The following is a 26,648-nucleotide window of genomic DNA, read 5'->3' on the forward strand; positions in this document are numbered from 1 at the left end:
TGGAGCACTTATTATACCAAGGTATGCATTTGTCAAAAGTTATGGAATTGTGTACTTATAGGGAGTGAATTTCCACCTCCTACCTATTAGGATTCCCACTATCCAAAAACAACATCATCATCATCATCATCAACAGCAACAACAACAAACCCCGAAAACAGCCAGTGTTGAAGAGGATATGGAGAAATTGGATCCCTGGTGCACTATTGGTGGGGACACAGAATGGAGCAGCTGCTATGGAAAGCAGTATGGTGATTCCTTTAAAAATTAAAAATATAATTGCCATATAATCTCATAATCCCAGTTCTGGGTAGATATCCAAAAGAATTAAAAGCAGGATCTTGAAGACATATGTGCATACTCATGTTCTTTGCAGCATTACTCATAACAACCAAGAGGTAGAAGCAACCTGACTGTCCATGGACTGATGAATGGATGCAGGAAATGTGGTATATACATATGATGGACCATTATTCAGCCTTAAAAAACAAAGAAATCTTGTCACATGCTACAACTAAGATGAACCTTGAGGACATCATGCAAAGTGAAACAAGCTAGTCACAAAAAGACAAATACTGCAGGATTCCATTTGTATGAGCTAAGTAGAATGGTGGTTGAAGGGGTTGAGGGAGGGGAAATGGGGAGTTGTTCAATGGATGTAGCATTTCAGTTTTTCGAGACAAAAACGTTCTAGAGGTCTGTTGTACAAGAATGTAAGTATAGTTAACACTACTGACCTGTACAATTAAAACCAGTTAAGATAGTAAATTTTATGGTATGTATGTTTTCACCACAATTTTCTGAAAAGGTGGTGAATTTTACTATATATAAATTATATCCCAACAAACCTTTTTGAAGAAAATGACCAAAATTCTTGATTTTATTTTATTTTCACAGTTTGCATTATGACTTTATAATTCTTCAAATCAAAAGGTGGAGTTTATGTTTCTGCCCCTGGATGCAGTCTTAGTGATATGAATTGATTTGGCCAACAGAATGTACAGTAGTAATGATATGCTAATCCTAAGTCTAGGCCTCAAGAGAACTTGTCTATTTCCACTCTATTGGATTTCTGAGCCTGCCATGTTAAGAAGTCAGGCTAGCTTGCTGGAAGGTGAGAGAGTTAAAGCTCTGCCAGCCTGGTTGCTACACAGGCAGTCAGCCCATACCTGAAGCTGCACTACCTTAATGGCTGACAATTGACTGTGAACACATGAGGGAGGTCCTCTGAGATCAGAGGAACTGTCCAGGGCAGCCCAAACTTCTCACCCACAGAATCATGAGCTACATAAATGATTGTCATATTAAGCTGCTACATTATGAGGTGGTTTGTTAGGTATCTATCGGTAGCTACCTAGAGGAAGGTTTCATAAATTAGGTGATATTTGAATTTTTTTTTTTTTTTTTTTTTGAGACAGAGTCTCACTCTGTCCTCAAGCTGGAGTGCAGGGGGGCGATCACGGCTCACTGCAACCTCCACCTCCCGGGTTCAAGCGATTCTCCAGTCTCAGCCTCCTGAACAGCTGGGATTATAGGCGTGCACCACCACACCCAGCTAATTTTTGTATTTTTGTAGAGAAGGGGGTTTCACCATGTTGGCCAGGCTGGTTTCAAACTCCTGACCTCAAGTGATCTGCCCACCTCGGCCTCCCAAAGTCCTGGGATTACAGGCATGAACCACAGCGCCCGGCCTGAATTGTATTTGAAGGAGGAATAGGAGTTTACTTTTTCTTTTCATATTATTTTATCATTTTTGAAGCTTTTTTTTTTTTTCAAGGCAGGGGAATACCTATTCTATCTGTGTTCTATCTATTCTATCTATACCTAGTCTGTGTTATCTGTGGCCACATGATCTCACAATGGTTGCAAAGACACCCAGGTTACTCCTTCTTTTAGACCATTGAGAGAAGGCATAGGATCATTCGAAATGAAGTACAAAGCTCCTGCCCTAAGGGCTTACAGTCTATCTGGAAAGATGCCACCTGTGTCTAGGAAATACCAGGAAAAGAAAAAAAAAGAAGTGTGAGAATTGGTGCTCTCTAGCCTAAAGGATACGAAAGCAAACAACTACTAGAACTTTATTGCTTGTACCACCCTTTGGTATTCAACAGCACAATGCCTGATTTTGTGATTTAACTTTTCCTGTTTTGATGCAGTGCCACCACACTGGGATTTTGTAATTATGAGCTTCAAAAGCTGAGACAACATCTTCTATTTCTGTGTCTCTTCCTACAGTGAATAATACATTCCTTGGCATTTCAATGTTAAAAAAAGAAAAAGTAAAAGAAAAATGCTGCAATAGCTGAGAGGGTTTAGAGTAAATGGGGTTTGGAGAGGGTCAGGTATTTTCCACAGCCAGGCCAGAGTGGGTGTTGTCACTTTAACTGTGGTGTCCTGGCTGAAGGCCAAAACTTAATTGTTGGTGACCCTTCCTTTTTTTTTTTTGAGACAGAGTCTCACTCTGTCCCCCAGGCTGGAGTACAATGGTGTGATCTCAGCTCGCTGAAACCTCCGCCTGCCAGGTTCAAGCAATTCTCCTTCCTGAGCCTCCTGAGTGGGACTACAGGCACATACCACCACGCCTGACTAAGTTTTGTATTTTTAGTAGAGATGGGGTTTTGCCTTGTTGGTCAGGCTGGTCTCGAACTCCTGACCTCGTGAGCCACCCATCTCGACCTCCCAAAGTGTTGGGATTACAGGCGTGAGCCACTGCACCTGGCCTGACCCTTCCTTTTCTGCTAGCCACTGTTATGTACAGCGGGTTCACAAAAAAGTTCATTAATGTCCTTAAGAAGTCAGATGGGATGGCTCTGGTGGCTCAGTGCCCACAGACCAGCAAAAGACAGAATGTCCAGGCTGTACTGTAGGTGGCTGGCACCCCATCTTCTCGGTCACTTCCTGGAGGCCACACTTTGTGTATCTGGATTCTGTTTCTTTTTAAAATTATCCTATATTACTAATTTATGAATTTAAAATGTTTCTAGGTATATAGTAGATATATATATATTTATGGGGTACATGAGATGTTTTGATACAGACATGCAATGTGAAAGCACATCATGGAGAATGGGGTATCCATCCCTTCGAGCATTTATCCTTTGTGTTATGAACAATCCAATTACATTATTTTAAAATGTACAATGAAGTCATTATTGCCTATAGTCACCCCGTTGTGTTATCAAATAGTAGGGGTTATTCATTATTTCTAACTAGCTTTTTTTTGTCCCCATTAACCATCCTCACCACCTCCCCTACCCTCCCACAACACTTCTCAGTCTCTGGTAACCATCCTTCTACTCTCTATCTCCCTGAGTTCAGTTGTTTTGATTTTTAGATCCTGCAAATAAGTGAGAACATGTGATGTTTGTCTTTCTGTGTCTGGCTTATTTCACTTAACATAATGACCTCCAGTTCTATCCATGTTGTTGCAAACGACAGGATGTCATTCTTTTTTATGGCTGAATAGTACTCTGCTGTGTAGATGTTCCACATTTTCTTTATCCATTCATCTATTGATGGACACTTAGGTTGCTTCCATATCTTAGCTATTATAAACAGTGGAGCAGCAAATATGGGAGTGTAAATATATTTTTGATGTACTTATTTCCTTTCTTTGGTGTATATACCCAGCAGTGGGATTGCTGGGTCATATGGTAGCCTGGATTCTGTTTCTTATTTGCCAGTGGATGTTTTAAAGTATACATCCTGTTGCCCTGCATCAACTGTCTCAAGGACATCCCCTCAGTCTTCTTCATTTTTACATATATGTTCATTATTTCTAAAAATGTTAAAATTATAGAAAAGTATAAAAAAAAATAAAAATTATGTTTTCCAACAACTCAGAAATAGTCACTTTTAACACTTTGATATATATTTGTCGTATATCTGTGGTGTGTATTTGAGTGCATATAAATTTCATTCTGTTTAAATTATTTTTTTTCCCAGTCAACAGTATACCATAAATATTTTTACATCTTTTTGTGTCAATCTGATTTCACCACAGTATTTAAACACTTGTCTGGAACTTCATTATATACCATGATTTTTAATAAATACTCCACTTTTGTTGACTATTTTGATTGTTTCTAGGCTTTGATTATTATCGACTATGCTTCTATAATGTCCTTATACACATATTTGGGGGTACATATATGATTTTGGCTTGGTGTATATCATAAAAATGGATTTTCTGGTGGGGCGCGGTGGTTTACGGCTATAATCCCAGCACTTTGGGAGGCCAAGGTGGGGGCAGATCATGAGGTCAGGAGTTCAAGACCAGCCTAACCAATATGGTGAAACCCCATCTCTACTAAAAAATACAAAAATTAGCCGGGTGTGGTGGCGCATGCCTGTAATTCCAGCTACTCAGGAGGCTGAGGCAGGAGAATCGCTTGAACTGGGGAGGTGGAGGTTACAGTGAGCCGAGAACGTGCCACTGCACTCCAGCCTGGGCGACAGAGCGAGACTCCGTCTCAAAAAAAAAAAAAAAAAAAAAAAAAATCGGTTTTCTGGGCCAAAGGATATGCATACAAGGCTTTTGCTTCGTGTTTGTGATGTTGACCTCTGGACATGTGATACCAGTATATAGTAGTATTATATAAGTTATTTTCCACCTCTTTCAGAAAAACCATTTTGTTATCTATTGGTATCGTTGTTAATTAGTCTCAAAGACTTTTAATGTTGTCTATAGTGTTTTTCATGTATTGAGTGCAAAAAGCAGGAAATAGAAAATGAAGAATCAGCCAAGAGCCTTGTTTGTTTGCTTGTTTGGTTTTCTTTATGGTTTTACTGTAAGTATGTCTGGAAAAATCAAATTAAATGGAATGAGCTTGACTCAGAAGGAGGCCCCTTTCATTTTCCTGAAGTGAATTAATGGAGCACCCATTAGTTATTATTTCAGAAGCACACCAAGAACTGACCACACTTCTCAGTGTCCCCAAACTATTCTTATCTGTGAAAGTTTCATTTCACATACTTCTGTAAGGTCTAGGTATACCCTGATGGTGTTTGTGATGTCCTACATTACTCTTGATCTACTTTTGAACTATGAAACAAAGGAAAAATTGGAGGTCCAGAGCTCAGGATTCAGATATTACCTCTACTACTCACAGCAGAGCAAGTAACTTAGCCTGGTGGAACTTCATTTTTCTTTCTTTCTTTTTTTTTTTTTTTTTCTTTTGAGACGGAGTCTCGCTCTGTCGTCCGGGCTGGAGTGCAGTGGCCGGATCTCAGCTCACTGCAAGCTCCGCCTCCCGGGTTTACACCATTCTCCTGCCTCAGCCTCCCGAATAGCTGGGACTACAGGCGCCCGCCACCTCGTCCGGCTAGTTTTTTGTATTTTTTTTAGTAGAGACGGGGTTTCACCGTGTTAGCCAGGATGGTCTCGATCTCCTGACCTCGTGATCCACCCGCCTCGGCCTCCCAGAGTGCTGGGATTACAGGCTTGAGCCACCGCGCCCGGCCTCTTTTTTTTTTTTTTTTTTTAAGACAGAGTCTTACTCTGTCACCCAGGCTGGAGTGCAGCGGCACAATCTCAACTCACTGCAACCTCCACCTCCTAGGTTCAAACAATTCTCCTGCCTCAGCCTTCAGAGTAGCTGGGGCTATATAGGTGTGCGCCAACACGCAGAGCTAATTTTTTGTATTTTTAGTAGAGATGGGGTTTTGCCATGTTGGCCAGGCTGGTCTCAAACTCCTGACCTCAGGTGATCCACCTGCCTTAGCCTCCCAAAGTGCTGGGATTACAGGAGTGAGCCACCGTGCCCGGCCCACTGTTTTTCGTTTTTTTTTTTTTCATGATGACAAACTTAAAGTCATCTCGTAGGAATAGAAAATAGCTTTTTAGTAGAAGCTCTTGGAATGTAAATTGAGAGTGAATGGAAAGATGAAAGAAAGTAAATTTATTAACATTTAATGAGAACCTTCCATGAACTAGGCGTAGTACCAAATGGTTTTATATTTTTAAGCTTCATTTATTCGTCTCAAAACACCTGGTAAGGAAGTATTTTTGCCATTTTACAGCTGTTGAAACTGAGCCTCAAAAAGACTAAGTAACTTGTCTCAGCCACACATGTGGCTAAGCCAGTATTTGAACCCAGGTCTGTTTGCAGACAGAACCTGGGCTTTTTCACACCTGCAAACCGGAAACATTAATTGGTTCTTAAGATCAGCATAGATGTGATAAAACCTGGGACAGAAATTAGTCAAGACTAGCTGCATCTGCCTTTTCCTGTGGTTGGTAGGAAAAGAAGGATAATGATTTCCTCAGGCATGAAGGTTGATGATGAGCAAAGTGTATACTCTCTAATGTCATAATTCATATTGTGGAGAAATTATCATCTGGATAAGTGTAGGGTCTCTGATCTCATTTTAGGTATTGTACATTCAATGGCTCTTTTCATTTTGGCCCATGTACTCTCTTTGCTCTTATGAGCACTATTTTTATCCCAATTTAATCCTGTATGTTTGTGTTTTTACACAGATTAGTTTCTAAATGTTATATATAATTTGCTTCTGAAACACCATTGCTCAATGACTATGAAATCCTTCTCATTACCAAAATCCTTCTATGCCAACTTCTTCAAGAAATTTGATCACCTTTAGATGAATTGTTAATGAAAATTAAAGCTATAGCCAGCAACATGGGTATCTTTGGGCTAATGGCCAACCAACAGGCCATCTGTGTGAAAGAAAACAGGCTAACAATTTTGGACTCTGGTCTCTTGGGGCTACGTTGAGCATTGACCTCACCGGTGCTCACTGAAATTAATTGCCTTTCAGGTTGTATTTTCTCATCACGGAAACCTTCTTTTCCCAATTCAAACCATGTGGGTTAAAATGAGAAAACAAAAGCCAAAACGGCTCCCCACACCCAAAAGCTTCTTCTGTCAGAGATCCCAGTAGCCCCGGGAGAGCTGTTAGAAGTCTGAGAAGGATTGGTCATCATCGCATACCATACATAGGTGGAGGGCTTGTTATTCTCAGTTTCCCGCCTATGAGAGGATACCCCTATTGTTTCTGAAAATGCTGACCGGGACCCACACTTCCAACAAAAATTCCTCTACCCCTACAGCAGCAGCAACAGCAGCAGCAGAAGCAACAGCAACAGATAAGTGTTTTGATGAATTGCGAGATGGATAGGGCTTGAGTGCCCCCAGCCTTGCTGATACCAAATGCCTTTAAGATACAGCCTTTCCCATCCTAATCTACAAAGGAAACAGGAAAAAGGAACTTAAAACTCCCTGTGCTCAGACAGAAATGAGACTGTTACAGCCTGCTTCTGTGCTGTTCCTTCTTGTCTCTAACTTGTAAACAAGACGTAGTAGGACGATGCGAATGGAAAGTCACAAACTGCTGGGTTTTTGAAAGGATCCTTGGGACCTCATGCACATCTGTGGAAACTGGATGGAGAGATTTGGGGAAGCATGGACTCTTTAGCCAGCTTAGTTCTCTGTGGAGTCAGCTTGCTCCTTTCTGGTAAGGTTTGGCTTTATTTTTTTTAAATTAGTATTTTTAAAAACAGAGTTAGTGACTTCTGGGTGCTCTCCCCAAATCTCATCAGTGCTGATTAACACTGTAGCAAAGGCACCATTTCTCTGTGAGTCTCCAGTCAATATGTGTGGAAGGATTGAAATGCAAAGTCTCTGTGGCATGAACTGATTTTCTTAGAGTTTGTCTTCTGGGTGATTGGCCCCTGTGTTATAAACTCGTTGAGGACCGATTAAATCATCTTATTTGAAGAGATCTCCTTACTATCATGCATTATTTTCCTGCTCCTCATTCTGCTGGAGTGTTTTTCTTACTGAATTTTTAAAGAACAAACCAGTTTTACCTACTTTAAAGAGAATCTTCAGTAAAAAATGAAAGTCATGTTGAGAAATACAGGGGCCCTATTAAGGCAGTGTATAGATTGTCACTGTTTTAAAGAGAACAAAAATGCTTTTCTGTGAAAAGATTTTATATTTATATCCTATTTTAAGCAAATTAATGAAATTGTAGGCTTTTTTTTTTTTTTCCTTGTAGTTAGGGTCAGGGAGATTGGGGCCATTAGAATTTTTGTTTTAGTTTTAAAAATGTTTGCCATCTAGTAATTCATAAAGGGTTTACTGGCTCAATGAAGCAAAAATTTAGGCAGTTACCAAGATCGTTAACACAGGAGAGTATAGAAGCCTGTTGTAGAGTGGAGGAAATGGTTGGCCAGTATGTTTGGATTTAGTGTGTTTATTGCTCAGATACTCCAGATAGTGGTGTGTCTCTGTGGCTCACTCAGCCTCTGTGACATAGGCAGAAGGCAGTATCCAAACCCCAACTACAGATCCCAAATACATTATCATTGCCATCAGTCTCTTTCCTTCAGTTTGAAAACATTCTAATTATAGTGAAAATTGAATTGATATTGGAGATAAATTTGGGAAAATTCACTAAACTTCATGGATATAGGCTATATTAATAGAATTTGATTCAAGTATACATAAGTATCTGCTATATTTTCTAGATGTTTGAAATATTTTAAATATTCAAAAAAAATCCAATTAAATAACAGAGTTGAATACAATTTGTTTTATAGCTCTCAACCAACATATTGAGAATTTAATAATATTTTTAAAAGTAAGAATGTGTAACACAAGTTGCTAAAAATTAAAGATTTTAGGTGGCTTCAGTATTTATATGGAAATTGTTTAAATAATGTTGACTTCTCCAATAATATGTACCTTTAAATAATTACCATGATTCCATTTTTGATTTTCTTTTTTTCTGAGGGCCATTATTTACCAGTGACATAAAATCTGAAACTGATTCTATACCAGGGATTATAGTGATGTGAAGCCCAGGTGTCTAGAGTTTCTCTGAGGTACTTTGTAGGTTAAGTAATACACACACAACGGTTTTCATTCACTTTTTTGCCCCTAAAGCAACTATGTTATAGCACTGTGCAATACAGGCTTAGAAGAATTGTCATCAAACAAAAAGGTCATGTGGCCAAAATAGTTGCTCCATGTCTAGACCTTAGATCCTTGAAAAAAACAGCACTGCCTTTAAAAGGGAGAGGACCAAGGAGAGGAAGTAGGTCATATTCTTGTTGGGAAGGGTGACACTAGCAACGTTAGTTTCTGAGGTAGGTCTGTTGTCTTGATTGTAACTTGCATTCCTAGTCTAAGCCTCCATGAGCCTGACTGCTCGAGGCTTGGTAATTGCAACGAGAAGAATCCAGCTAGATCATGTCCACAGCCATAGGAGCCCATTTCTCTAGTCAAACTCCTGGTAGACTACAGCAGTGGGGCAAGGCGCTTATGGCTTATAGGTTTATCTCTCTAGTCCAGTAGGTTGTTTCTCATTTCTTTTTTCTGAACCAACAGACTGAAGAAAGAAATGCCACTTTTTTTCAGTGAAGGTGGCTCTGGATGGCAGAGTTGCTGGCCCATAAAATGGCTGCAGGAGGTGTGTAGGTCTCAGAAGCTCCTCACAAATATTCCTAGATTCTGTTGCTTTCCTTTCTGACTTGAAAATCATTGCTAACTTCAGGTTTCAAACAGTTTCTATTATATTAGCTTTTCCCTACTCTCCTATCCTCATCAAACCAGGCTGCTCTCTTTAAAGAGTTGTATACATAGAAAACTAACAAAAAAATCACTGATTTATCATAGTATCTTCTACATGATCAACACTGATCTAATAGGAAGTCTTTAGTCTCATGCCTTCATACCCCTTTTACTGTGTCACTTGACTTTTTTTTTTTTTTTTTTTTGAGATGGAGTCTCGCTCTGTCGCTCAGGCTAGAGTATAGTGGAGTGATCTCGGCTCACTGCAACCTCTGCCTCCCAGGTTCAAGTGATTCTGTGCCTCAGCCTCTCAAGTAGCTGGGATTACAGGCACCTGCCACCGCCATGCCCAGCTAATTTGTTGTATTTTTAATAGAGACGGGGTTTCACCATGTTGGCCAGGCTGGTCTTGAACTCCTGACCCTAAGTGATCCACCCGCCTCGGCCTCCCAAAGTGCTGGGATTACTGGCGTGAGCCACCACGCCCGGCCTTGTCACTTGACATTTTAAATAACAACTGGATTCAGAGATAGCAGACATCTTGTCTGGAGTGGCAGAGGAAACAGTTGTAAGGTCAGGGAAGTGCTCCCAGATGAAACCTCCTTGTTAGGGCTGGTCTCGGAAGGCTAGTGTCAGGTCTGAGTAATCAAGGGTGGAGGTCTGGAAGCTGGGATCAGAGACACCCTTTGGAATTATTCTCAGAAGGAGGAGCTTGCTTTTTTCACAGATGCTCCCTTCCAAGCATTGTCTTCATTGTTAGGTCTCAGCATTTCCCTTTCAGCCCTGCCCTGGGAGAGCTTCCTGGAAGAGTCTGGTTCTTCCAAGGCGTCTCTCCAGGAGGGAAGGAGTCTTCCAAGTTCATCTCAAAGGACTATGTGATATTCTCTGGGGATTTAGGTGGGTGGGCTCTAAATTCTTCTGAAATTATCAGTTTGCCTCCTGAGCCTCTATCTCCCCAAAAGATATCTGTGTGATTGTATCACCTGCTTATTCTCTGTAGATGGCTTACTGGTGAGCGCACAGAATCAGGATTTAGAGTGTTCTAGGCTGGAAGGGTGGAAAACCAAAACAAAAAGATACTGTTTCAAAATAGACAAATGTCAAGTTCTGTGTTTGGGTTTAAGAAATAAATTATGTATATTTAATGTGGGAGAGACCCGGTTTGTTGAAAGTTCTTGTGAATGACACCTAGGTTTTGGGGATACACAAAACTCATGGAAGCCAACATATGCTCTGCTTGCTAAAAAGGTAATGTATAAACTGTAATGTGTTGCATTAGCAGAAATATAAAGTCCAAATCAGAAATGGTAATCACTTCACTTAAATCTACTGCTTAGAGCACATCCACGAAACACTGAAGACCTGAGAAATTTAACAGCAAACATAGCAGGCAAACTGAAGGAGTAAACATGGATTATGAAGTCAAAGCCCAAATTGGATAGCCATAAGCAAGTTATTTAATTTCTCTAAGCCACATTTTTCTCATCTTTTACGGATGAAATACCCATTTCCAGGGTTGTGATGAGAATCAAATGTGATAATGCCTGTGAAATGCTTACCCAGTAAGAATGCTCTTAATAAATGAAGCTTGGAACCAGACGCGGTGGCTCATGCCTGTAATTCAGCACTTTGGGAGGCCGAGGCAGGTGGATCATGAGGTCAAGAGATCAAGACCATCCTGGCCAACATGGTGAAACCCCATCTCTACTAAAATACAAAAATTAGCTAGGTGTGGTGGCGTGTGCCTGTAGTCCCAGCTACTCGGGAGGCTGAGGCAGGATAATAGCTTGAACCCAGAAGGTGGAGGTTGCAGTGAGCTGAGATCATACCACTGCACTCCAGGCTGGTGACAGAGCGAGACTCCATCTCAATAAAATAAAATAATAAATGAAGCTAGTGTAATCAAAAGAGAAGTGTTACCATGAGAACTACTGTGCTAGTCAAGACTGGACTGATCTGCCCCAGGATGTAGGAGAATCATTAACATTCATAGGTGCTGTCGCCTACAAAACCGCAGCATAATCCAATCTCAAATTTTGTGCTGGCCAATTCCAACTTAATAAACCCAAACACTTTGCCAACTACCCATCTACCATCCCCTCACTTATCCATTTATCCCTGTTTGTATCTTGTCTGCTTCAACCAGGCCCATCTCCACAATCTACACATTCTTTCCTCTTGGCTCTTGTTCATGCTGTTCCATCCGTTTAGAAATGACATCTTTCATATCTACTCTGCAAACACAATTCAACTCAATTTGCCTGGGCCAACTCTTCCTCCTGATATTCTTCTCCTAAGTTTAGGCTCCTTTACCATGCAGATTGTGTCTTTGAGCTTTGGGCGGCCAGATTTAGCCCAATTAGCCTCTAAATCTCTCACAACAGATATTATTTCTTTTCTCATTAGTACATGTATTTAATATTTAGTAATTTTTGTTGAATGGAGTTTTATGGTCACAGTAAGAAAATGTTGGTACTTCACAGCAGACCTGAAAGGAAAAGAGAGCATTGTAGAAAGGATCTCAGTAATATCGAAATAATAATATTACATTGGGCCAGGCACGTTGGCTCACACCTGTAATCCTAGCACTTTGGGAGGCCGAGATGGGCTGATCACGAGGTCAGGAGTTTGAGACCACCCTGACCAATATGGTGAAACCCCTTCTCTGCTAAATATACAAGAGTTAGCTGGGCGTGCTGGCGCGTGCCTGTAATCCCAGCTACTCAGAAGGCTGAGACAGGAAAATAGCTTGAACCCAGGAGGCGGAGGTTGCAGTGAGCCAAGATTGTGCCGCTGCACTCCAGCCTGAGTGACAGAGCAAGATTCCATCTCAAAAAAATAAAATAAAATAAAATAAATAAATAAATAAATAAATAAATATTAGGTTGGTGAAAAGTAGTGACAAAAACTGCAATTACTTTTGCACCAACTTAATCAATTTTATATATCTTGTAAATGATACTCTCAAAAGTTTAGCTTATATTAAACGTTTGATGTAAATAAAGTAGAAAGAAAGTTTCTTCTGTTAGGCATGAAACATAAAAGATACACTCATAAAAGTGGGTCTAACCAGGGCCTTACTTAAGATGAGGTATTGTACGATTGTTGAATATTACCTATAACATATGCGTATTTTCTATTCAACAGATCTTTATTGAGTTATTGCGTACCAGTCATTCATTCATTCATTCACTCATCTATCCTTTCAACAAACAAAGACTTATTGAGGGTTTCCTTTGAGCCATGTACCATCCTGAAAACTAGGAATATAAATAAGGATGAATCATTTTTTCCCCTTGCTAAGCTCACATTTTAGTGGTAAAAATGAATACAGGCAGATGAATTGTAAAATGTTGTGATAAATGATTTAATAGAGATATTACAACAAATAAAGGTATTTACAAAATCTGAGCTTTTCAAGGGCTATAAAAGTTTTTATTGGGTCCAATCATACAAAATGAAATTGCAGCATCTGAATTAAGCATAAAGGTCTGGTGCAGTTACTCACACCTATAATCCTAGCATTTTGGGAGACAGGCAGACGAATCGCTTGAGCCTAGGAGTTTCAGATCCGCCTGGGAAACATGGCAAAACCCCATGTCTCTACAAAAAATACAAAAATTAGCCTGGCGTGGTGGCACGTGCATGTAGTCACAGCTACTCAGGAGGCTGAGGTGTTAGGATTGCTGGAGCCTGGGAGGTCAAGGCTGCAGTGAGCCATGATCATACCACTGCCCTCCAGCCTAGGCAACAGAGCGAGACCCTGTCTCAAAAAAACAACAAACAAAACCAAATTGAATATAAATATTTAATTAAATGTATAAAAACGTGGAATGTCAACTAAAGAAAATGAGTGGCATTTTGAAAACAACTTGTAGGTTGATTTTTCTCTCTTTGCAAGAACTCCTAAATAGTTGTGAATATTGCCAAAAGTTATGTCCAGTTATAGTTATCAGTTGCTCATAGCCAAATGATTTTAAAACCAAGATGAAAAGGGAAGAAAAGACTTCCCATTAGAGGGAACAACCTATACGAAGGGGGTGCATATAAAATAGTAGGGCAGGCTTGAGGAAGCTGAGTGAAGCTGTAATGTAGGATGAAGGTAGAAAATTAAAGTTGGGGTCAGATCAAGAAGGGCCTCACAGGCCATTTTAAGTAGCTTGTAACTCATTCTGTATATGTTGAAATTTAGCAGCGTGTTTGTTCCATCATGTCATATATCAGATTTAAGTCTTGAAAAATTCACTCTAATAATAGTTTTCAAGATGGATTAACATGGTAGAGACCATAGGCTGAGACCAACTTGGCCTCCTAACATTCCAGGCAAGAGGACTGTGAGGATAACAGGGGGCGTGAGAGAGGGTTAGGAGGTGAAACTGCAGGAATTAGTGATTTGTTGCATATGGAAGGTTGAGAGGGAGGGAGGAGAATAAGTCCTTGCTCCAGTATTCTGATTTGGATAATGGTGGTACCATTCCATGTGCTGGGAAACATGGCAGAAGGAATTGGCTGGAGATGGGCTGGGATAGGCAAATTATTATTTTGTTCATGTTGATTTTGAGGCTACATGTAAAGGAAGGTTTTTTTTTTTTTTTTTTTTTTTGTTTGTTTGTTTGTTTGTTTTGAGATGGAGTCTTGTTCTGTTGCCCAGGCTGGAGTGCAGTGGCACAATCTTAGCTCACTGCAAGTTCCACCTCCCAGGTTCAAGTGATTCTTCTGCCTCAGCCTCCTGAGTAGCTGGGATTACAGGCACCTGCCACTGCACCCGGCTAATTTTTGTATTTTTAGTAGAGACGGGATTTCACCATCTTGGTCAGGCTTGTCTCGAACTCCTGACCTCATGATCCACCTGCCTTGGCCTCCCAAAGTGCTGGGATTACAGGCGTGAGCCACCACGCCCGGCAGTAAAGGAATATATTTGTCAAAATTTGGCTGTCCAGATCTGAAGCTCAGAGGAAGGGGATCGGGCAAGAGATTGAGATGTAGAAATCTTTGGTATATGGTAAGTGAAGCCACAGGCATGGATATATTTCAAGATCAAAATGAAGGGACGAGAAATAGCATATACCCAAAAATTTGATGAAGAAGAAACAGGTAAGGATCTGACAGGAGAAGCAAAACCAATGACCTTCCTATCCTGGGACTTTAGAGAATTGCTGCTGTAGCAGCCACGGAAAGAAAAATTTTTTTTTTTTTTTTTAAGATGGAATTTCGCTCTGTTGCCCAGGCTGGAGTGCAGTGGTGCGATCTCGGCTCACTGCAAGCTCTGCCTCCCGGGTTCACACCATTCTCCTGCCTCAGCCTAAGCCTACCACGTAGCTGGGACTACAGGCGCACACCACCACACCTGGCTATTTTTTTTGTATTTTTGTAGAGACAGGGTTTCACTGTGTTAGCCAGGATGGTCTCGATCTCCTGACCTCGTGATCTGCCCGCCTCGGCCTCCCAAAGTGCTGGGATTACAGGTGTGAGCCACTGCGCCCAGCTGGAAAGAGAATTTTAAGAAGAAGACAGTAAGATAGGGGCAGCCGAGTGATAGCCTCCGGGCCTGGCAGGGGAGCACCAGCCTGCAGGTGTGTTATTTTACAGAGAGCCAGCTGCACCAGCAGCATCACCAAACCAGAGCTGGAAGGGAGCACCTAGCTTCACTCCTGGCTTTCAGGAAAGGGAATGTCTAAAGTTGCCTCCCTTATTTTTGGAATTTTGAACTGATAACCCTATTCTTACCCATCTGGCCAGACAATTCCTTAACTCGCATTACACGTGCAGAATGAGTTTTAGATCTAGCTATGACCGCTTCCCCCAGCCCCACCCCCATTGCCCCCTGTTGTTCCTTCAGGAATCTGATCATCCTTCCCAAAGGCTGCAGGAGCAGGTGTGAAGACGTGGATGTGCCAGATGGGCAGAGTCCTGACACTTTTCAACACATCTGCTGATGAGAGGGAGTGCATACCCGTTGCTTGGTAGTTTCATGTCTCACGTGGTATGGGTGTGACAAAGAGAGGGAGAACATTTGGACTAGCCAAAGGAGCCAGTCAGGCATGGGGTTGAGGGGCATCGTGGGTGGCTGCCATTTGCTCTCTGCTTGTCACAGCCCCTTGCCCAGGGCTTGACCAGTGAGGTGTATGTGCTGGTCACACCCATCTCAGCAGATCTGTCAGCTTTCCCGCTTTTGTTAAAGGGTGATATCATGCTTCCTGGGGGGAGCACTGGAAGACAATGCTCAGCCACTTTCCTCCAGATACAATAGGCGGAGTCAGGAAGGCAGTATTGACATTGCTGGGGCTGGGGAGGCACTCACTGCTCTGTGGCCATCAGATGGTGAACCAGCTTAACCTTGGCACACAGGGCCTGGGCTGTGCAAGGCGTCTGGCTGCAGAGCCAAAAGGGACTCCACCCTGGGGACAGGAGTGCTTTAGACATCTGGGAATCTGGGATGGGCTTCAAATTCTGATCCCTGTGTCAGAAACAACCACAAAACAATAAGTACCAGTAATAACAGAAACGACTACCCTGGGTTGAATGCCTCTATGTGCCAAGTGTTAAATATGATTTTTAATATTTCACAACAACTTTGCACAATAGGTATTATTATTTGTTTTTTTAATAGACAGGGAAACCAAGGTTCACAAAGGTTTAAGGTTAAAATGTGTAGTGACTGGCCAGGTGTGGTGGCTCATGCTTGTAATCCCAGCTCTTTCGGAGGCCGAGGCAAGCAGATGGCTTGAGCCCAGGAGTTCAAGACCAGCCTGGGCAATATAGGGAGACCCATCTCTACAAATAATAAAAATATTGGCTGGGTATGGTGGCACACACCTGTGGTCCCAGCAACCCGGGAGTCTGAGATAGATGGATCGCTTTAGCCGGGGGGTTTGAGGCTGCATGAATGTCGTGATCATGCCACAGCATTCCAGCCTGGGCGACATAGTGAGACCCCATCTTAAAAAATAACAGCAAAACAACGGAAAACAACAACGGCGGCCATCCGTTATTTTGGATGTCTAACATTCCAAACTTTCAAGAACTGCCATGCTTTCCCTCTAGGTGATTCTGATGGGTCTGCCAATCACTGGTCACAGAATGTGCCAGCCAACTAACAACAGCAGTTGGTTCAAACAGAAGATGCACAACCCAGCAGGGCCAGTTAGACTCTTTCCCTGGGAATTTACGAACACTTTGAAAGCAAAAGGCTCTCTTTCTTCACTGTATCCCTGGGGCTACCAACTTCGCTGACCACTTGGAATAAGCTCGTCTTTAGTACGAGAGACTGAGGCCAATAACAAAACATGGAACCAAGACAGGCACTCTGATAGCATTTGAGCTCTGGGTCCGAGGATTTTCAACACCTCAGCCCTGCCTCTTCCAGTGCTGTGAGCCAGTTTCTTTTATTTGTTCGAGCTATTTTGAGTTAGCTTCTGTCCCTTGGAAGTGAATCATCCTGACTGACCACATGTCTCAGTAGGAAATGATGGAGACAAGAGTTACAGTGAAAAATGACCTGAAGCGAATCCTGGGCTCTTTAAAACACTTCACTGTGCTGCCTTCCAACTAGTGTTTCATCGTCACCTCAGGCTAGTTCCTAGAAAATGAAGCTAACAGCATTTCTTCATGTGGTTTTGGGGAAGACTTTTTAAAAAAATAACTTAAAAATACTTAGAACAGCGCCGGCGCATAGTTAGCACTCGATAAAAATCAGGTGTTATTAAGGTTTGTTTATAAATGAAACTGATATCTTGTATGTTACCTTATGCTAGTCCTTTCAAAGCACATTTTCATCCACGAGGGCAGGCAACTCATATTCCATGCAGATGAGGTTCCTGGCTTCCCTTGGTGCCCTAAGCCTGGCCTTATAGTGGGGACAAGGCGAGAGAGGCTTAGACCTGTGGGTTCTTGGGCTTCTGTAAAAATGTAGAGAGTCGGGTGGGGAGATTCCGTTCTGTTTCTCAACCAGATTGGGCTCCCAACTTTTTTCTTGCCAGCCCCCAGTTTCCTCTCATTTCTGGGTCTCGACTGATCACAGGCTCTAGGATGATTTGCCATTTGAAGGTTCCCACCTCATTTATCCCAAACCTATTGATTCCTCTTTCTTGACTTTTTTTTTTACTTCAAGTGGAATCTGCCTCACTTGTGACTAAGCTTGTTGGATTTTTGGACCCATCCTGGTGTCTGTGTGCACGTGCATGTGTGTGTGCCTGTGGGTGTGCATGCACATGTGTGAGAGAGAGAAATAGCTCTGCCCCCATTTCAGCACATCTTAACTCTAATTGCACCTGCCTTTAGTCTCAATTCTACTTTGTGTCCAATACCCCTTGCATCTGGAAAGTATGTTATAATCTTCTGGGGTTGATTTAAACATCCACCTATTCATCATTGCTCCCACTTCAGAATCAAAGAAGAGGGTGGTGGTGGTGGTCGTCGTTGCTTGTGGTCAGTAGCTTTTCAGGAGACAGTCTTTGCCTACCTCACCAGCCTCTCGTGGTTCTCAGTCCCATATACTATGATGGAAGTGTACTCAAGTCATACCAGGCTCTTTGCAGTTTCCAAACATTCGTGTTCAAGCATTTGTGCCTTTGTGTATGCTGTTTCCTCTTTCCAGCATGCCCTTGTCACCTCTTCTTCACCTGCTTTACTTATTCATGATTAGAGGTTTAGCTCAGGTGTTACATCTTCTAAGAAGTCTTATTTAACCTCCTTGCATGGATTAGGGCCCTGCCTTAGCCTGAGGTAAAAACATGGCCTGAAGGCCATGGCATATCTGCAGGTGGATTATGTGGGATAATGATCCCAGCAAGCAAGAGTGAGGGACTAGGGGAATGAAACTCTACAAGGATGCATTATCAAGCTGTCTGCAGCTACAGACGCCTGGTGCTCCAGACTTTCTGAGGAACCTTATGAAATGACACTTAGAGCTTCATCTGCGAATGGGGCTGGGCGCGGTGGCTCACTCCTTTAATCCCAGCACTTTGGGAGGCCAAGGCGGGCAGATCATGAGGTCAGGAGATCGAGACCATCCTGGCTAACACAGTGAAATCCCGTCTCTACTAAAAATACAAAAAAATTAGCCGGGCATGGTGGCGGGCGCCTGTAGTCCCAGCTACTCAGGAGGCTGAGGCAGGAGAATGGCATGAACCTGGGAGGCAGAGCTTGCAGTGAGCCGAGATTGTGCCACTGCACTCCAGCCTGGGCGACAGAGCAAGACTCCGTCAAAAAAAAAAAAAAAAAAAAAAAAAAAAAAAGAACTTCATCTGAGAATGAAAAGGGGAGGCATTCATCTATCACTATTCCCTTTCTTTGTTCAAGGATTATGTAGATCTAAGAACCTAGCAGGTTACCACAGGTGAGGAAGTAAGATATACTTGACTGGGCTCTACGTGAGCTACTTTGAGATTGCACCTGCTCAAAGATCAGAAGTGGTCCTTGCAGCCAGAGCAAAAGCTGGGATGAGGAGGGTTTGCATTGGTGCCTAAGAGGTTTCAGATACAGGCACCTTGGTACTTGCCTTTGTCCACTTAGAAAATTTAATTACAATTTACAGTTTACTGGTTGGTTTTGCCCACTGGGCTATGAACTGTTTGGCATTTCAATATTTCCAGTACCTGACATGATACACTAGCTGACAAAGAAATGCTTTAATAAATAGCTTTGCTGGCCGGGTGCTATGGCTCAAGCCTGTAATCCCAGCACTTCGGGAGGCTGAGGCAAGTAGATCACCTGAGGTCAGGAGTTCAAGACCAGCCTGACCAACATGACGAAACCCCATCTCTACTAAAAATACAAAAAAATTAGCTGGGCATGGTGGTGCACACTGTAGTCCCAGCTACTTGGGAGGCTGAAGCAGGAGAATCACTTGAACCCAGGAGGCAGAGGTTGCAGTGAGCCAAGATTGTGGCATTGCACTCCAGCCTGGGCAAGAGTGAAACTCCGTCTCAATATAAATAAATAAATAAAATAGCTTTGCTTTGTATTAAATGTTCTGGGTCGGGTTACCCTAAGTGTATTGGTATATACTACTGCTGGCCTGCAAGATAGTTTGTATATATATTTCATAAATAAAAATTTATTTTATTTTATAAATGTATTTTATTTTATAAATATATTTTATTTATAAATGTACATATATTTTATTTTATAAATATATACATATATTTTATTCATAAATATAAACTTGTAATTTAAAATATACTTTGGGAGGCTGAGGCGAGCAGATCAACAGAGATCAGGAGTTCAAGACCAGCCTGACCAACATCGCGAAAACCCATCTCTACCAAAAATACAAAAAAGTTAGCCAGGCATGGTGGTACATGCTTGTAGTCCCAGCTACTTGGGACTACAAAGTATTAAAAAAAATTTTATTTATAAATGTATTTATAAATATATATGTATCTATTTTTATATCTGTAAATAAACATATTTTGCATATTATATATAATATGCAAATTATTTACATATACAAACATTTGTACATGTTTATAGATATATGTATATATGTGTGCATATGTATCATATCAGTCATGTGATTTCATGATTAGTCCTCGTTATGAGGATAAGAAAAAAATGAGTTAAAGATGATGATTGATAGAAAAATTGCACAGGTGGTTTGTGGACTCAGTAAGATTCACAAAAGTGATCCATGAGTGAATGCAGTTTGGGAGACACTGCTATAACCAGATGAGTTAGCCACTCGAATCCTGTCCTTTTTAGAACTGCGTATGTGCATGTGTGTCCAAATAAATAACATAAAAGCAATTTGAGCATGGAATTAATACTATCCTAGTGACATAAACAAAGTGAAACAGAGTTTCACGGTGATCCACTTGTCTCAAAGGACCGTCTTGGATTCTAATTTTGTTTCTCCCAGGAAACCTGGAAAGTAGATATTTGTTAGTAAAATTATAGACAAGACCTTGGGCACAGTGGGCTTCCCTCACAAAAGGCCCAGCAGTCAGTCAGCTAAGCAGTAGGTAATGCCCATCGGTGGAGAAATGGTTGAGCAGTTCTACTCATTCATTGAAGCTAGCATCTACTGGACCCTTTCTATATACTAGGAATCTGCTAGGCTTTGGAGTTCCAAAGATAGTTAAGAGAGGGACTTGAACTCAAGCAGTTGCAGTCTGGTGGGTGAGAAACTGTGCCTTGATAAAGGCAGATGGAAGCATGGAAACTGGAGTGAGCAATTCTGAGAGAGAACAGGGATCTCACCAGGAGGGTGACATTTGAGAAGGGAGAACAGGATTATGAAAGATCAGTAGTGGAAGTGAGGAGGGGGCGCACTTTAGGCAGAGGGGAAAGCTGAAAATTTGGGATAAAAAGTTTAAGAGACTTTTATGCAGTGCTTCTTTGCGGCTACACTATGGGTACATTGAAGAAGGTGGCAAGGATTAAAGGTGGGAAGATGGGTTGGAGAAAAGGTAATTTGGTTTGAGATTAGCCAAATGGTCAGGGACGGAGACACTTATAGGAGCCTTTAGGGTATAGGATGAAGCTGTGTGAGGTAGTGAGACGTGTCTGGAGGTAAGAGGAGGACAACAGGGTAGGTCTGGGAACCTACATCTAGGGGTGATACCGGTAGAGGAAGAGGAGACTGACGATCCTGAAAGGATGAGCCAAGGAAGGAGGAGCTGCAACTATATCAAAAATTGGAGGAAAGAGGCCGGGAGCAGTGGCTCATGCCTGTAATCCCAGCACTTTGGGAGACCAAGGCAGGTGGATCATGAGGTCAGGAGATCGAGACCATCCTGGCTAATACAGTGAAACCCTGTCTCTACTAAAAATACAAAAAATTAGCCAGGCGTGGTGGCACATCCCTGTAGTCCCAGCTACCTGGGAGGCTGAGGCGGGAGAATTGCTTGAACCTGGGAGGCGGAGGTTGCAGTGAGCTGGAATGGTGGCACTGCACTCCAGCCTGGGTGACAGAGACTCCGTCTCAAAAAATAATAATAATATTAATAAATTGGAGGAAAGAGCAGGCTAGGAAGAGAGACTAGAGAATTGGCAGCTAGGTGCTATTGCAAAGCATTTTTTAGTGAATGGACAGGACTTGGGCTTAGGAGAAAGTGGCAAGTGAGGAGGGAGATGGGGTGGGTAAGCATAGATTCCTTTCTGAGAGATATCTCACATCCTGGTAGGTTCCTATTTCCATGTGCTTTTCTGTAAGCTTAATTATAGGGTGAGCTGCTAAAATGGGTTAGGTCCTTCTCTCTGCCATCATAGGCTCAAGGTACTAAAAGGATATGCAGGGATGTAAAGGGAATATGGAAAGAGCTCTTCCATCACAGGTACTCTCCTTCCCCTGCATGTGGTCCCTAAATCACCTGAATTAGGGAATATTTTAGTTTCATAAATACAGTGTAATGAGGGTAGGTGTTTTCATGGAGAGTCCACACACTGTTACCTAGAGTAAGAGAATACTGGAACTGTCAGAGACATAAAAGATTATCTAGCCCAGTGTTTCTGAAATCTCTTAATACCAATTCCAGGAGACTTGCATAATCTTTGTTGTTTTTGAGTATCACGTGGAGCTAATGTTCTATATTTTGAAAAATTCTGGATCAGTTCAACCTGCTCATTTTACAGATGACAACACGGAGGCCCAGAAAGGTCAACATTTTGTTCAGATTCAGTCAACTCACTAGAGGTTAAATTTCTTCACTTTATTTATTCTTTTTTTTTTTTAGACAGTCTCTCTCTGTTGCCCAGGCAAAAGTGCAATGGCATGATTTTGGCTCACTGCAACCTCTGCCTCTCAGGTTCAAGTGATTCTCCTGCCTCACCCTCCTGAGTAATTGGGATTACAGGTGCCCACCACCATGCCCGGCTAATTTTTATATTTTTAGTAGAGACGGGGTTTCGCCATGTTGGTCAGGCTGGTCTCGAACTCCTGACCTCAGTTGATCCACCCTCCTTGGCCTCCCAAAGTGCTGGGTGGGTGGCGTGAGCCACCGCACCTGGTGAATTTCCTCACTTTAAAAAAGCATGGAAGGCAATGTAAATTACAGCTTAATGCACGTAGTGTAGTCAGACAATCTGAGTTTGCATCCCAGCCTTACTACTGTATTGGTTAGTTGTTGCCATGTAACAAACTACTCCCAAAACTCAGTGGCTAAACCAACATTTATGATTAGTCCCGTGTTTTTGGCTCATTCAAGGTTCAGCTGATCTATGCTTGACACAGCTGAGTAACTCTGCTTCAGGTTGCAGCAGCTGGGGTAGCTCTGCTTCTTGCTGCAGGTATGTAGGTTGCCTGGATGACTCTGCACACATATCATCTTTCTTGGATCAGCAGATCACTCAGGGCATGTTTTACTGGTGATGTGGGAAACACGAGAGGGCTAAGTAGAAACAAGTAAACAAGTGGGGCTTCTTAAGGCCTTGGCTCAGAACTAGCATGTTGTCACTCCCAAAGTGACGTGCCCGAAGTCAAGGGACAGGAAATACACTCCGCCCACAACGAGGCCAAAGCAGGAATGTGGAAGTGAGGAAGGTTGAAGAGTTGGGGCCAATAATTCAACCTATTATAACAACTACTAGCTTCGTATGGTGATGCAGCTCACTCGGCTTCATCTGTAAAATATGCAGCCTGATAGTACCTACCTCATGGGTTTTTTTTGGAGGGGGGAAACAAGTAATTCAGGTAGTTCTTATAAACCATTTAGAACAATGCTTAAATTTAGAAAACACAAAGTAAATATTAGTACTGTCACTAATTTTATCCATCTGACCATCAACATCTGTGCATATGGGGTCTCTACCACCAGAGTGGCTATAGGAGGGTTAAGGTTGACTTCAGAAATTGGCCTAGTGTCCGCTGATTCTCTTCCAGCAGAAGGGCTTGAAGGAGTGACCTTCGGAACAGTCCCCAGTCACTCATTTATAAATCCCTTTTTTCCTCTCTCATAAGCACATCATAGCCACAAACTCAAGACCCAACCAGAATGGGCTTGCATTGTGTTGCCTGGTCTCCCCAACCCCCTCAGACCTGTGCATCTCACACTCAGAGTCAGCAGTGCTTTTCACACAAACCATCTGCCAAGAGATGTGGAGCTAGAGCCAGAAACACACAACAGCTGCAGAAGCTCAGCCACATTCAGAAGCCTGTAGTAATCACCTAACAGGCTTGGATACAGCTCTGACTACTGAGTAACTCTAGATTATGGAAGCCCATCAGTAAGTATAATTGCAGCATGAGTAATACATGAGTTCTGCCAGCTGCTTCTGGAATCAAACAAAAGACAGTGCTGTTGCCAGCCAGGAAAAAATCACCTTTAACTGCATCACTGTCTTCTTTTTCAGGCTAGGAGAGCCAGTGACTCAGACTAGCTTCTATTAGAGGCCCCCTTTTTCTCTTCTAGAGATCTTTCTGACGAAATTCATGGCTTATAACCCCTACCAAGCCCGTCTTTTTACCTTATGCCCAGGCAGTTGAGAACACAGACTCTGGTGCCAGATAAATCTGGGTTGGAGCTCCATCCAATGATGTGACAGCTGTGTGACTTTGGGCAGGTTGTTTCACCTTCATGTAGCATGAGGATAACAATATTACCCTTCAATGAGGGTTACATGACATGAAGCACATCAAATGCTTAGCAAAATATAGGTTTATAACAAATATTCAATATAATATTAACTATCTTGTTTTTTTGTATCTCCCTGTGCTACTAGGGTAATTGCTCCTAAGAGTACCCTGCCTCCAAGAATCTGTATAAATATTATTCCATTCCATTCCACCTCTCTCAACACATCTCATTTCTTCCCAACTCTTTCTATTCTATACATATTTTTTGAGCTTCTACTCTGTGCGCAACACTGGGTCAGATACTCACCAGAAATAAACAGAAAAAAAACACAGAAACTTGCAGCTAAGGAGGCTTTTGTTAGGGTCACAGCTAGACATGCAGTAGATTCTTGTTATTCATGGTACTTATGTTCTATAAACCACGAACACAAGGTTAGGGTCACTGCAAGCTTCTGGTCACGACATTTTCGTCAACACATTAATACATAACCCTGCTTTATGTGTGTCTTGGTGTAAAGACAAACCATTTGATCTCCATGGCTGATAATCATTAACATCGAATTCATAGCCAAAGGCACTCCTGCCTGAACAAAGCTTATCTAACACATATGTTTTCTCCTAAGGCACATCACAGCTTTGCAATGTTTAAGAAGTAGACAAGTAGACGGCACTTCAGCACTAGACTTGGGGGCCATTGTAAATGGTGAAAGTCGCAATAAAGAGCACAAAAATGTAAAAACTAATGCACTAAATATATCACAAAAAGGACACTTGTTTACAGTATGAGGGCTGAGCAGAAGTTCTGCTTCAGCTGGGAATGTGTTTATCCAGGGACTCTGCGCATGTGTTCAAATGACTGGGAAAGTGCTTTTGAGGTTACAAATTCTAGCCAGTAGACAAATTCACAGATATAGAATCTGTAAATGATGAGGATAGACTGTATATAAAAATGACTGTGCAACTCAGACTGCAATTAAGTTTCCATAGAAATACAGGGCAATACAGCATAGACCAGAGAGAAATTGCTCTAGTCTAGGGTAATCAATCAGGCTCCACTAACTGAAATTAGACTTTTTTTTTTTGAGATGGAGTCTCGGTCTGTCGCCCAGGCTGGAGTGCAGTGGCCGGATCTTGGGTCACTGAAAGTTCCACCTCCCGGGTTTACGCCATTCTCCTGCCTCAACCTCCCGAGTAGCTGGGACTACAGGCACCCGCCACCTCGCCCGGCTAGTTTCTTTGTATTTTTTAGTAAAGACGGGGTTTCACCGTGTTAACCAGGATGGTCTCGATCTCCTCACCTCGTGATCCGCCCATCTCAGCCTCCCAAAGTGCTGGGATTACAGGCTTGAGCCACCGCGTCCGGCCTGAAATTAGACTTTTAAGGACATTTCTGACACAGACTTTTAAGGACATTTCTGACACAGAGGAGACAGTAGTGATAGAAGCACGGAGGAATTAAAATATGTGGCTAAACACAGCCGGATTACCCAGATTGGGGCCAGAGGATTTTGGCTTCTATCACTGTGTAGTGTAACCCAGATTTGACTGGATTCCCCGAAGCAGGCCTCTCCTCAACCACACCCATTACAAGCAAGAGCCAACACTTAGAGATGCCAAAAAAACATAAAACAGATGCAACTCTGTGATGTTAGCTAGTAACATAACTTTTTTTATTATTATACTTTAAGATCTGGGGTACATGAACAGAACGTGCAGTTTTGATACATAGTATACATGTGCCATGGTGATTTGCTGCACCCATCAACCCATCATCTACATTAGGTATTTTTCTAATGCTATCCCTCCCTCAAGCCCCAACCCCCCGCCGACAGGCCCCAGTGTGTGATGCCTCCCACACCCGTGTCCATGTGTTCTCATTGTTCAACTCCCATTTATGAGTGAGAACATGCAGTGTTTGGTTTTCTGTTCTTGTGTTAGTTTGCCGAGAATGATGGTTTCCAGCTTCATCCACATCCCTGCAAAGGACATAAACTCATCCTTCTTTTTGTGGCTGCATAGTATTCCATGGTATATATGTGCCACATATTCTTTATCCAGTCTATCATTGATAGACATTTGGGTTGGTTCCAAGTCTTTGCTATTGTTAATAGTGCCGCAATAAACATGTGTGTGCATGTGTCTTTATAATAGAATGATTTATAATCCTTAGGGTGTATACCCAGTAATGGGATTGCTGGGTCAAATGGTATTTCTAGTTCTAGATCCTTGAGGAATCGCCACACTGGTTGAACTTCCACAATTGTTGAACTAATTTACACTCCCACCAACAGTGTAAAAATGTTCCTATTTCTCCACATCCTCTCCAGCATCTGTTGTTTCCTGACTTTTTAATGATCACCATTCTAACTGGTGAGAGAAGGTATCTCATTGTGGTTTTGATTTGCATTTCTCTAATGACCAGTGGTGATGAGCTTTTTTTCATATGTTTGTTGGCTGCATAAATGTCTTCTTTTGAGAAATGTCTGTTTATATCCTTTGCCCAGTTTCTGATGGGGTTGTTTGATTTTTTTTCTTGTAAATTTGTTTAAGTTCTTTGTAGTTTCTGGATATTAACCCTTTGTTAGATGGATAGATTG

At 42.0% G+C, this 26,648-nt stretch overlaps 1 protein-coding gene across 2 annotated transcripts in view; it reads left to right on the forward strand.

The window, feature by feature from the left end:
• Nucleotides 1–6,864: 6,864 nt before the first annotated feature.
• LOC105493864 (TEK receptor tyrosine kinase) overlaps nt 6,865–26,648 on the forward strand; it is a 124,003-nt gene continuing 104,219 nt past the window's right edge. For both annotated transcript variants that reach the window (XM_011761815.3, XM_011761816.3), the window contains exon 1: nt 6,865–7,476. In XM_011761815.3, the coding sequence (XP_011760117.1) occupies nt 7,425–7,476 (52 nt within the window). In that variant the 5' untranslated portion in view covers nt 6,865–7,424. The remainder of the gene's footprint in view (nt 7,477–26,648) is intronic.

The sequence above is a fragment of the Macaca nemestrina genome, chromosome 14 (genome assembly GCF_043159975.1).
Source record: "Macaca nemestrina isolate mMacNem1 chromosome 14, mMacNem.hap1, whole genome shotgun sequence".
Taxonomy (NCBI): Eukaryota; Metazoa; Chordata; class Mammalia; order Primates; family Cercopithecidae; genus Macaca; species Macaca nemestrina.